Genomic DNA, 12101 nt, shown 5'->3' with positions numbered 1-12101 from the left:
AAGTTGACATTGCTGGCATTTTAAAAATAACATGCTTATATGGATACAACCTTTTTCAAAGCGCGTTACTTGTTAAATCTACTACATTATCTACTGATCTTTCAGGTGCAGGTATCTCTATAATGAGAAATAATGTTTATTTTTTTATAACGGATGGTTATAATGATATTTTGATTGGATAGAAAAATTGCGCGTGTTTATTGCTAACGATTCAACACATTCATTTCTATAAAAACAGAATAGAAACGCTACGTAGACTTAATTTTTACTAATCTGGTGACTAATCAACTTTTGTAATTTTTTTATTAACGAAATCATAATTGTATAAAATTATTGAGTTTTTCTACCTTTGCCAATCACTAGTGCAGTTTCCCAGATTAATTTTCGTTGATTTCCCGCTGGATTCTTTCATCCGGTTAAGTTATAATATATTGTATACAATATCTAATAGCTCTACTATAAATATTTAAATAAAATTAAAAATTTTTGGATTAGATTTTGTTATTCAAACATATCAGATTTTTTTATATTTTAATTATGCAATAATATCGATTTTATTGCTGTACTTTCAAACAAATCATAAATTTATCTTCTTTAAGCGGATTTACTCTAGTATACTTTGTCATTTTTTTGAGTCAGTAACAAAGGCATCATCACGGAAACTCCATTAACTTGAAGAGGTCAATGACAGTGGTAAATCCTCATTTACATAAGCTTTTTAGGATAATAAAGAATTTAATTCTCAAATAACGATTTATCACTTTACACACACGCGCGCGCGCGCGCACACACACACACACACGCGCGCACACACACACACACACACACACACATTTAATGTATTTTAGAAATGAAGTCAGTTATCATGTTTCCTAAGCATGTTACATGTGTATATATGTAAGGCAAGTCTACATATTTTTTACACTACTAACGAATTTCATCATAACGAATTTCAACGTAGATACATTCGGTTTCATTTTGAAGCTGCGCATATTCTTTCAATGAGGTTCTGCACAATATCTATCAGTTTGATAGATATTGACTAAAATTATCACACTTTAAAGCAAACTACTTTTTTCATTATACAAAAATAAATATACCTTATAATTTCACTTTATAGATCAAATATTTTACAGATAAAAATAATGTTGAATACTGAAGCTTATACATCAAAATTTATTATGAAATATATTATTTTTTATGATAAGATATATCATAATGTCTTATTTATTTTTAATAAAACTTAATGTAGAAAATTATCTAAAACTTATTAATTATCTATTAATAACTAGTTAAACTGAATTTTTCCTTTCTGCACATTCGTTTTTCGTTATTTGGTAAAGAAAAATATGTTAATCATATTTTTCCATTAAATTTATATCCATCGTTTATTTGGCATTTTCAGAAGTGAAGTTATAAGATTTAATGAAAATATGAATCAGGACTGTATTTGGCTTACTTAAGCTCAAGAAATTTCTGACCAGTGCTTTTGAAAGTGTAATTAAGCATTAGGGATCGAGTGATACGACGTACTTTTATGTTTAAATTTATTAGAATAGTTGATTGAAATCATTAGAATTTTCATTACGTAATAGTATAAACAGAATATCACCACGCCGTACCGCTATACCATGCGTACAAATGAAATATGAATAAATAGCATTATAGGTTTGTTTTCATTTTCTAATTGTTAAAAATAATATATAATATAATTCTTTCAATAAAAATCATTTTGATCGTTATCTTTTAATAAAGATTGATACTTAAATAAGATACCGGTATAAAAATGTTTGCAAAAGAGAAAGAGGTTTCTTTATCGACTATTTTAAACCATTTGCATCCATCGCGCAAAATCGATCTCACTTGCTGATCGGAAATTGTATTCTGATTTTCTGATTCCAAATTACCAAGGTGGAAAACTTAAAACCTGGTCATTAATTATTTATTAACAATTTAATTGTTCAAACAATCATAACTCTTTGTTTAACAAAGATACAGCTCCTATTAGCATGTCAAACGATTCCTTAATTTGTAATAAATAAACTCGATTTTAAAAATTGAAAATATATTCATTAATTCCTAAAAAATTGCAGATTACAAAAAAAACCTAATAGCGAGAAATGTATTAGTTTGATCAGCTATATCTTTTTTGTTTACAAAATTGTAGGTTCTGGGAGCATCTTAATCGATTTTTTGTTTTATCAGGAGCACTTTGAATATTGCAGAAATTCGAATTAAAAATTACAATATTGCAATTAAAGTAAGAACAAATATCAAAATTTCAAAAAATTTATTTTATTAAATTGTTCTATTTTCTTACTTAGAAAAATGAGAGGAGCTGTACATTTTTAACAATCTGAAATGATAATCTTTGCTTAGAAACATGCCTGTAAAATGTAAAATTATTGGTTATAGCTGAAGATATAATGAGGTATTAAACTCGTTAATTTTATGAATGCTAGAAAAAGTGTGACAAAATTCTCACAATGTACAATATGTTTATGTATTTTTTTAAATTTTAATTCAATGATGTTATAGTGTTATTCAATATTATATTTATTATTATTGATAATCATTTCTTTGTAAATATTTATGTCTATATTTAATGCTGACAATTTTCTATTAAAAAAATGCAATTAATAGGTAGTTGGAAGGGATATTGCATACGGCAGCAGACTCTTTTTTTTTTTATTTCTGTATTTTTCGTTGTAATCAATACTTTTATATTTTAGAAATATAGGAATGTTCCTAATAAAGTATACTACCATTTGAAATATGCATAACTCTTGTCATTTTCCCAAGTAAAAAAAGTAAAATGATTTAATAAATTAAATTTTTAGAAATTTCAATATTTGTTGTTACTTAAATCATAATATTTTTGTTTCTAATTCCAATTTTTGCAATTTTCAAAGTTCAACGTGTTCCTCGTAAAACAAAAAAATTGATTAAGATGCTCACAGAACACATATAGAAGTTAACAGAAATAAGATATTTTTTTAATAGCTAAGAATGAGATTAATGAAATAAGCCTCATTTTTAATTCAAAATCAGTAAACAATTAGTTTAAAAGAGTTACAATAAATTTTATTGGACTACTCTCAGTTTTATTGAAAAATATTTAAGCTAACATTATTAAGTTATTATTCATTTTAGCATTCGGTTGTAAAAAAGATACAAAATTATTATCTTCAAAAAATCACAATCAATGTAAAAACACCATATAATAAAAGACACGGGTATGCTATTAAAAGCCGTTGCTTTTCGTCACCTGACATTGCTACAAAAAGTCGTGAAGATGACAAAGTAGCCCATGTAACTGCAAGTACAGCAAGAATCAATCCACCAGTTCCACGAAGACTAGTAAAAATGCCTAATCCAGCAAGTCCAACAACAGGAAGTATACAGTAGCCCAATACTGATGCGACTGATGCTAAAGTTATATTTCCAGTAGTGCTCATCAAAGTTAATAGTAAATACATCAAAAGACAAGATGTTGTTGCTAATCCATATACATAGCCAAAGTGTGCTTTAGATCCAGCTAAGAGCAATGCTGCTGCAAGCATAAGGCAAAATGCTAAAGGTCCCGCTAGATCTGAATCTTGTAAGAGATAATTAGCATCATCTGTTTGACCCCGTCTGTGAAATGGATTAAGAACAGCCAATGTTTTTTGTAAAATTCTATCTGGGTCTATTCCTAATTCTTCTAACAACGGTGGTTCATCTTCTTCATCATTAAAGTTAGAACTTCCTAAAACAATGAAGTTACAGTTAAAAAATAAAATTACATGCAGGACAGTCAATTAGCTTAATTTATACCACATTAAAGAGCAATTAAAACTTATTAACATACCTTGATTGTAATTTTCTGGTGTATACAAATCACCAGCATATGAACTCTGACTTGGATTTAAATATTCTTGTTGTGTATTGTAACTATAATCTCCAGATTGTTGGTCGTTATAACTTGTGAATTCAAATTGTTGGTTAGGTTGACCAAAACCACTGTTATCAAAGTTGTACTGATTCTGAGCTGGTAACGTCCAATATTTATCTTGTTGCGAATATTTAGACATTTCTTCGATTATTTAAGTGTACACAATGTAACCTTTACTGCAGTTTGTACAATATCTATGTTAAAAATTCACATTATTTGATTAAGCACAATTAAACAGCTGATTTAAAAGCTGACGATAACAAAAATAGAAAATGGTACACGTCATATACCTGACTTATTGACAGTTAACTGACACCAGAGATACATGTATCTATATATACGATCACATTATTTTATCGTTAAAATTTCAAATTGTACTTCAGAATAATAATTCATAATTGACAGTATCTTAATTAATAAATTTATCTCTAGTAATTATTTTATAACACACAAGTAATGAAATTAAACATTGACAAACATATTGTCACCAAAAGAATAAATAATAATACTATTTGATCAAAGTTACAATAAGAAAGAAATTATTTATAAAGGAAAAAAGAGATTACAGGTATAAATTTTTATTACTTAATATATACAGAGAGTTGCATTACAGGCTCTGCTAAATGAATTTTACAAAAAAATGCTCTAAATCAATTCTAATTTTACTCAAAAAACTGTCCAATTTCAACTTACGTAATACAATTTTATGTAAATCAAAATATCTACAATACTAAAATTGTATAAATAAATAATAATTATAAGACTACTCTATATACATTGCTCAAGGCATTCCAATAACCCAACAAGTTTTTTTGAATTAAACAAATGACAATTTCGTGAAAATGGGAATGAAAAATTCCAATTTAATAATCATCATATATGTCATTTCAATTTCAAAAAAATCCATAAAAAGAAGAACACTGCTATTGAGAATAAGAATAAATATAATATGTAATAATTGTGACTTCCTTTAGCCATCCTTAAAACACGAGCAACTGAATTTGAAAGTGATCCACTTGTTCTTTCAAAATCATCATCCTACAAGGAACAAACCAATTAAGTGATAATCAGGTACATACTTATTGATAAAACAAAAAATAAATAATCAATAATCATTGTTAACCATGTCTCGAAGCATTTTATCTTGATATTTTACTTCAGTACTAATGTCGATGGATAATGATTTCAATGCATGGATTTTATCTTTCAATTCATTAGCCATTTGATCATTTTCTTCTTCTACATGAGAAGTACTTGGTAATGGTTCATACCCGTAACCTAGTCGAAATAAATCATTATAAAATAAAATTAATTAATAACTTAAGACGTCGATATTTTTATGAAGCACAATTACCAGAGTGAGCTCTTCTCATTTTTGAAGATTTAGTATCCACGATGAAATTGAATATTCTTTGTAAATATGAATAAACAAATATTTGTTACTAATCCACTAAAATTAATTATATCAGCTGTTGAATTGTCAAAAGGTTATGGTTTGAGGCCACGTAAACGTATTAGTAATGCTGCGTCTACAATAGCAGGTAAAACATATACGTATGTACGTGTATTCCTAGGTGACAATCATATAACCCCTTTTTATTTTTCTCATGAAGTGCTCCTTGAATAAAAAAACATCTTTGTAGTTATAACTTCAAAATTAATGATTTTTCAAATTTAAGATTCATACTGAAATTCATTTAGAGGAGAAAAATTAAAAAAAGGTTCCATGACCGTCATTTATGTTTATGTCGGAAACTTTATGTATTATATGCTATATATTTAAAGGTAGAACGTAGAGAAAGTTTAGTGAATGTGACCTTTGAATACCGATGCGAAAACAGCCCGACATAAATAACATTTTATAAAAAAAAATGATCACATCTCATGTACGTCTAATTATACTTCTCGAAAAAATAATTATTTGTTATTGTACCATTATATTTCTCATAAAAAATAAAAAATATCGTTATCGATAATTCACCTCCTATTTACTCACATAAAGACATAATTAAGCAAAAATAAATTCACAGAAAAATTGTACCTTCTGTAGTCTAAATTGTACCATCAGTACAATTCTATAAATTTGTTTCTAAAAGAAATAATAGGACAATTACAAATTACCATTAATTGTTACAACTTGCAAGGATGTCATCCGAAAATGCACTTTGCGCAGGCGTAGAGCTTTCTAATTGTCCTATTATTTCTTTTAGAAACAAATTTATAGAATTGTACTGATGGTACAATTTAAACTACAGAAGGTACAATTTTTCTGTGAATTTATTTTTGCTTAATTATGTCTTGTATGTGAATAAATAGGAGGTGAATGATCGATAACGATATTTTTTATTTTTTATGAGAAATATAATGGTACAATAACAAATAATTATTTTTTCGAGAAGTACAATTAGACATACGTGAGATGTGAACATTTTTTTTTATAAAATGATATTTGTATCGGGCTGTTTTCGCATCGATCCCTTTTGAATCAAAGAATTTTAAGTCGCCGGAGCATGGAGACTGTATGTGGCGGTTCCACGATTCGGCCATCCACATCTAGATGGCATCGGCTAGCCACGAGCGGCAAGAAGTACGCTCGTTGAACATATAAGTCCGCATAGCGACTCGCGCACTTCGAGCGTATGAGGCAGATGTTACCGGCCGTCGAGCCTCACTGACGAGTCCAGCCGGTAACATCGGGACGCGAAACGCTTACTTCCTTACCGACCGCCTGAGTGTGAGCCTGGCAAGCCCACACTGCGACCAACCTTTTTTCGAGACTCCTCGAACGCATCCAAGCATGCGCGAACGACGCGCATGTAGTCAAATGTATATAGTTTCCATGCGCCGGAGCCAGGGTAGATGATCTGAAGATAGTTAAAAAACGATCTTGAAGGACTTGAAGCAAGCTCTTCAATTCCGCCCGATTACAATCTGAGTGTTTATAATTTATATACTTGTATTTTTAAACACTGAAAATTAAATGATTTGCGAATAAAATTGTTACAATAAACAGTGTACGAAAATGACTTTATTCACTAATTTAAATAATGTAAGTATATGTCGCAAATAAGTGCTTTTATATATTTTTCATAACCTCATCTAAAATTTAGAATAAGTTTTCGAAAATACTATGAATTTTGTATTTTAAAACAGTTTAACTTTTTTATAAATTGGCATTATTTTACGATTTTTTTTCAGGTCAAGATACTCCAAGAAATTTTAAAGTCATTCATTATACAACGATGTATTCATGTTAGCTCAACAATAAATAGAGTTCAATCAGGTCGATACAGAGTAACTTTAAAAAAGAACAGACCATTAACATATGAAATGGCATACAAACCAAATGAAATAGCAAGCAAAAAATCATGGAACTCTTGGAATACATGTAAGACTATAATTTTAAATGTATATTATTTTAAACATAAAATTATAAGCTCTCAATTATTCAATAAGTTATATGAAAATTCGCAGCAAATATTGATAATGGAAATAGGCCTATGGAAAGTGCCATAGAAGACATGTTCATAAGAAGATTCATGATTGGAACTTGGCATTCACTTTTTCTTAGTGAAATATTAATTAAACGACATCATAATTTAGTTAGAATAGCTGGTGTTATAAGACAGGGCTTTGACCCAAGAAAAATTTATTTTTTAACTGGTTATACTGAAGAACTTCTTAGTTATTATTTACATTGTCCTGTTAAAATAGAAATACAGACTATAGAAAACAAAGAAAATATTATTTATAAATATATATAAATTTATATGTACTTTTATTTTTGTTGTAAGTATATAAATATAAATATTTCTGTTTAAGTCACAAATATTTTAATTGAAATTGCATGTGAAGTTATCTCTTGCCAATAAGATTCTTATCCATTAATAATCCTAACTTAGCAAATCTTTCTTTCCATTTTTTCATAACTTCTTTAGTATCATGCTAAAAATAAAAATATATTTCAATAAACATTTTAACATTATTTAAAAGAATTAATGGATCTTTACCTGCATAATATGAACACTTCGTTGAGTAAGAACAACTAAAACTTTAACTCCATCACCAGCTAAATCTATGTAAGTCATAGAATAAATTGGAGCATCAAAAAGCTTTTTATCAATCAATTTCCACAATCCATCTTTAAAAGCAAATATTAATACTTCTTGCTTGTAAGTACCTAACAAAATTTCATTTTGGCCATCCATGTTTATATCTGCTATACATGAGCATAATATACAATCTGATGTTAATTCATTACCACTCAAAGTTATGTCTGAATTCATTTCTTCTTTCAGGACATCTCTGTTGTGATAAAAAAATTGATTAATCGTATTTAACACAAAAATTTTATTCCATACTTACTGAAATATGACTGCTAGATTTCCTGTAGTTAAAAGAATGTTCAACTTGGTATCCTGTTTATTATCTAAATATTTTTAAATAATCATTAGTTAAGAATAATTGCAAGGGTACTGTAAAAAAAAATATTGACGTACCATATTTAATGTCAAGAAAATCAGGTTTAGGTACTTTATTCACAGATGGAAAAATTTTCACACTGCAAACTGAATTATCATATCTCAGAATCCAAGTTTGCGCAATTTCCAACTCTTTCACATTGACTTTAGATAATTTAAACAATCCACATTCACAAGAAACTGCAGTTAGCCTCCTAAAAATTTAAATGAAATGTTATTGATTTTAGAATTTCTTTTTTCAATTTACATTTTATATAAAATTATTTTGAGCAAAGAATTTTTACCACTGGAAGTCTTCATAATAATAAATGTCAATCCAGAGTGCAATGACTTTTAATTGATCTAATTCAGGAAAATATTTTTCTATTTGTGATTCATTGTAACTGTGATTTTGTTTATCTTCTCGAATCATATGAATTTTACTATCATTCCCTGATATAAGCCATACAATCTGCAACAAATTCTATCTTTATTCAAAAAATCATTTGAAAACATAATTTCTTACCTCGTGTCCAGTTGAATGTGGAATCAAAGTATGGTATAATAAATATGGAGTATATGACAATTCAACCATCAAACAATTTTGTGCAATGGCTTCAAGAGAATTATTTTCTTCTTCACCAACTCCTTCTGTATAAATGTTTAGATATCTTTCAATAGAAGTTTCTCCGCTAGGTTTAGTTATCGTTATTCCTATTACAAATTCATCTCCGGAAGTTGATTTATTGAAAGCATCAATTGCAATGATTTCTGCACCATCTCAAAATAAAAAAAAATATGTTGTCAAGAATCCTACGATTCAACATTTAAATCTGTAAAATTGAAAATACTTACTTGGAATATAAGTAAATAGAAGTTCCTTAACCAATGGTTTTAATCGCCACTTAGAATGTTGATTATATTCAAAAGAATAAATTTTTCTTTTTAATGACGATACTAAAACTTTGTTAAATCCTTTTTGACATTGAAGAGTAGTAAGAGAGTAGATGTTGCCTTGCGATGCCAAAGGAAACCAATGGGCATAAATTAAATTAATCATTCTAAAGCCTAGAATGAATTCATTATTAGTTTGAATAAAGTAATGAAAAACAATTTTTTTTAACTTTTTAAACATTAAATTAGTAAATTTAAATTAGATACTTTAAAAACTTAGTAGCATACCAAAAATAAAAATAGATTTTTATTGCATGAGTTTGAGACATCAAGTAATTGATCATAAGTGTTGTTATTGTGTTGTCAGCAACATGCTAGTTTTAGCATAACAACATGGCTGCGATTGTTGAAGCAAGTTCGGTATCTCGCAGTGCTTTAACGCTCCTGTCAAGAAAATGCAAACGAATTTTATTTTCGAATTGTGAGATATTAACTAGAAATAATCATACTGAAAGTGTGAGTGATGATACCTACGATGTGATCATCACAGGAGGTGGCATAGTCGGCACATCACTGGCGTGTGCTTTAGGTTAAAGTGACTTACTTTTTGTATTGGGGTTTATAAAAAGTATCTTTGTAATTACATACTATTTTTGGAATATACAATGTTTATTCATTAATATGTTGTTTAACAAAACAATTTTTTTCAAACATTTATAATATTACGACATTTTACTTATTTTTATATGTCAATTATTCATTTCTTTCATGTGGGTACTAGAATTAAAAAATTGTTTTCCAAAAGTAGTAAGTGCGAAATGAACAAAAGGATGCAGAAATTTGATGAAATATAATTGATATTGAATTTTAATAGCCAATAACCGACGACTTGAATCTAGAAAAATTTTGTTGCTCGAAGAAGGAAACAAACATAAATATGAGCCAAGGGAACAGTATTCTAATAGAGTAGTTGCTTTAAATAAACATACACGCGTATTATTATCTAGTATTCAAGCATGGAAACATATAGAGGCCGTGAGAGTTACACCTGTGCGAAAAATGCAGGTAATATTTAAATAACTATTGGCATAGCGAATAATTTTACAATGCAACTAATTTGTCATAAATTACATAAAATCAAGTTTTACAATGCTGTTATCAGTGCTATGAATAATTGAAATAATTTTTTTGTCCTATCAGTAATTGATATCTGACACAAGTAGTATAACTTAGGTGTTGTTAATAATGTTAATAAAAAATTGAATTATAAGATATAAATTAGTTAAAATGTTCTTTATTTGATATTTGTACAAAAATATATCAAGAGACTTATGTTTTAGCTTCATATGTATATAAGAGCTTTAGAGTTTTAGTCACAATAATTATTAATTTAAAATCTATTTTCATGGATAAATTTATTACCTAGGTATGGGATGCTTGCTCAGATGCTATGATAACTTTCAATGAAGATCATTTAGCAGAAGAATTGGCATATATTGTAGAAAATGATCTACTATTACATGCTGTAGAAACTGTACTGTCAGAGAAAAAGTTTGTAAAAGTAATTACAAATGCAAAGGTTGAAGATATCAGTTTACCAGATGGATTGGGCATTCATTCAAATGTACGCCTGCAAAGCGGACAAACTTTTAGAACTAAGCTGTTGGTAAGTTTATTATTTGTAAGAAATGTGTATTTTATCACTTTCCATTCTTTTTTCAAATCTAAATTAACAAAATTTTATTTAATAAGATTTGAAAGAAACAAAGTTACTTTTTCATAAACTAACTATTTTGAAATTACATTAAAATCAAAAGGTGGTATTTGGATTTGTTTGAATTTTCTGAATTGCTAACTAATGGAATCTTGCAGCTGAGAAGATAGATTAATTTGGTTAGCAATAACTTCTACTTTTAATGTCAGAGCATCTAGTCTTAAGCTTACAGCTGTAGAGTATTTATTTAATTCTCATTTGTTTTATTGCCAAATCAGTGAATTGCTGTTTATTATTGTCGCTAGCTAAGGAATTACTGTATAGTTTACTCAACCTATTGGACCCAAAGCGATTATCGTTAAGCTGTATATTGAGGTGTTTTGATATGACTTAACTTTTCTTTCAAAAGAAAGTTTTTGAAGTTTCTCTTTCACTGACAAGTCTATAAATAGATTTAATAAGTTTCTTGGGTAATCAACTTTCCCTAGGATCGTTAAGACGAATGTGAATAATACAATGGTGCGGCAAGCGTAAAAGCAAAGCCAAGATTCTGCAAGCTTGAACTATCTTTTTTAGTGCATAATCGAGTAGTTTGGAAAATATAAAGCTTTTCTAGTGTGCAATTAGTTCGACTGTCCTCACCAGTCTATCGAGATCGGTACATTGACGAAGTTCTTAAATGTCCGAAACGGTCAAACCTATCATCAGATTGGCGAGAATAACCGTTACCAGTACAACGAAAGCTAACAACATTAAGTGCGTGGTGCTAAGGAATAGAATCGGTGAATCTTCATCGAAGAAAACATCCTCGAGCTCAAGTTCTCCGAATAATATGAGGATTGTTTTTGAACAAACCTTCCAGTGGATTTTGAAAGGATTTGTAGATGCCAGGGGAAGGTGGTAGACGTGTAGGCCGTAAAGAAAGCCACGAAGATGGTAGGGTATATGAGGCTGAAGAAAAAAAGCTTGAGGAGGTAGCGCTGGTCGACCTCGCTACTCGCCTACTCTTGCTCGTCTGCGCGTCCTTCTCGAGCTCCATTAAGCCAAGCCAGCGGACCAACAGCAGATATGTGTTCGGCCACCTGGTCAGCAATTCACT

General features: G+C 28.9%; 5 protein-coding genes across 8 annotated transcripts in view; 2 read left to right on the top strand and 3 right to left on the bottom strand.

The window, feature by feature from the left end:
• Window positions 1–2878: 2878 nt before the first annotated feature.
• LOC131675140 (protein YIPF5) lies at window positions 2879–4192 on the bottom strand. The gene is made up of 2 exons (XM_058954002.1): window positions 3851–4192; window positions 2879–3748 (listed from the first exon to the last, which is right to left on the bottom strand). The coding sequence occupies exons 1-2, from the start codon at window positions 4071–4073 to the stop codon at window positions 3189–3191; spliced, it is 783 nt and encodes a 260-aa protein (XP_058809985.1). The 5' UTR covers window positions 4074–4192; the 3' UTR covers window positions 2879–3188.
• A 309-nt stretch (window positions 4193–4501) lies between these two features.
• LOC131675162 (uncharacterized) lies at window positions 4502–5605 on the bottom strand. The gene is made up of 3 exons (XM_058954032.1): window positions 5289–5605; window positions 5058–5212; window positions 4502–4972 (listed from the first exon to the last, which is right to left on the bottom strand). The coding sequence occupies exons 1-3, from the start codon at window positions 5305–5307 to the stop codon at window positions 4817–4819; spliced, it is 330 nt and encodes a 109-aa protein (XP_058810015.1). The 5' UTR covers window positions 5308–5605; the 3' UTR covers window positions 4502–4816.
• Window positions 5606–6772: 1167 nt separating this feature from the next.
• On the top strand, window positions 6773–7698 carry LOC131675071 (small ribosomal subunit protein uS3m). The gene is made up of 3 exons (XM_058953907.1): window positions 6773–6983; window positions 7133–7322; window positions 7409–7698. The coding sequence occupies exons 1-3, from the start codon at window positions 6957–6959 to the stop codon at window positions 7696–7698; spliced, it is 507 nt and encodes a 168-aa protein (XP_058809890.1). The 5' UTR covers window positions 6773–6956.
• On the bottom strand, window positions 7514–12062 carry LOC131675069 (KICSTOR complex protein kaptin-like). 4 transcript variants are annotated; one of them, XM_058953900.1, is made up of 11 exons: window positions 11858–12062; window positions 9819–9871; window positions 9577–9732; window positions 9250–9462; window positions 8921–9174; window positions 8700–8866; window positions 8434–8609; window positions 8300–8363; window positions 7945–8239; window positions 7711–7879; window positions 7514–7636 (listed from the first exon to the last, which is right to left on the bottom strand). In XM_058953900.1, the coding sequence occupies exons 4-10, from the start codon at window positions 9452–9454 to the stop codon at window positions 7790–7792; spliced, it is 1251 nt and encodes a 416-aa protein (XP_058809883.1). In that variant the 5' UTR covers window positions 9455–9462; window positions 9577–9732; window positions 9819–9871; window positions 11858–12062; the 3' UTR covers window positions 7514–7636; window positions 7711–7789. The 4 variants fall into 4 exon arrangements, with proteins under 4 accessions (XP_058809883.1, XP_058809887.1, XP_058809884.1 ...); XM_058953904.1 differs by having other exon boundaries at window positions 9823–9871; XM_058953901.1 differs by lacking the exon at window positions 11858–12062 and having other exon boundaries at window positions 9819–10116.
• The window catches only part of LOC131675068 (ubiquinone biosynthesis monooxygenase COQ6, mitochondrial), a 133547-nt gene continuing 131027 nt past the window's right edge, over window positions 9582–12101 (top strand). Inside the window, exons 1-3 of the mRNA XM_058953899.1 lie at window positions 9582–9877; window positions 10163–10353; window positions 10715–10954. Of these exons, the coding sequence (XP_058809882.1) occupies window positions 9682–9877; window positions 10163–10353; window positions 10715–10954 (627 nt within the window). The 5' untranslated portion in view covers window positions 9582–9681. The remainder of the gene's footprint in view (window positions 9878–10162; window positions 10354–10714; window positions 10955–12101) is intronic.

The sequence above is a fragment of the Phymastichus coffea genome, unplaced genomic scaffold (assembly GCF_024137745.1).
Source record: "Phymastichus coffea isolate CEN01 unplaced genomic scaffold, Cenicafe_Pcof_1.1 PCOF00016, whole genome shotgun sequence".
NCBI classification, from domain to species: Eukaryota; Metazoa; Arthropoda; class Insecta; order Hymenoptera; family Eulophidae; genus Phymastichus; species Phymastichus coffea.
This window is presented reverse-complemented; position numbering and strand designations above follow the sequence as displayed.

What these genes read in the sequence shown, in the direction of transcription:
- LOC131675140 (XM_058954002.1), bottom strand. Translation starts at nt 4,073, where the DNA reads ATGTCTAAATATTCGCAACAAGATAAATATTGGACGTTACCAGCTCAG. An exon ending in ACCAGAAAATTACAATCAAG is followed by an intron (nt 3,749 to 3,850) that starts GTATGTTAATAA and finishes TCATTGTTTTAG; the next exon opens with GAAGTTCTAACTTTAATGAT.
- LOC131675162 (XM_058954032.1), bottom strand. An exon ending in ATAAAATGCTTCGAGACATG is followed by an intron (nt 4,973 to 5,057) that starts GTTAACAATGAT and finishes TGTTCCTTGTAG; the next exon opens with GATGATGATTTTGAAAGAAC.
- LOC131675071 (XM_058953907.1), top strand. Translation starts at nt 6,957, where the DNA reads ATGACTTTATTCACTAATTTAAATAAT. An exon ending in TATTCACTAATTTAAATAAT is followed by an intron (nt 6,984 to 7,132) that starts GTAAGTATATGT and finishes ATTTTTTTTCAG; the next exon opens with GTCAAGATACTCCAAGAAAT. An exon ending in ATGGAACTCTTGGAATACAT is followed by an intron (nt 7,323 to 7,408) that starts GTAAGACTATAA and finishes GAAAATTCGCAG; the next exon opens with CAAATATTGATAATGGAAAT.
- LOC131675069 (XM_058953900.1), bottom strand. Translation starts at nt 9,454, where the DNA reads ATGATTAATTTAATTTATGCCCATTGGTTTCCTTTGGCATCGCAAGGC. An exon ending in CACATTCAACTGGACACGAG is followed by an intron (nt 8,867 to 8,920) that starts GTAAGAAATTAT and finishes AATTTGTTGCAG; the next exon opens with ATTGTATGGCTTATATCAGG. An exon ending in GAAGTGTTCATATTATGCAG is followed by an intron (nt 7,880 to 7,944) that starts GTAAAGATCCAT and finishes TTTTATTTTTAG; the next exon opens with CATGATACTAAAGAAGTTAT.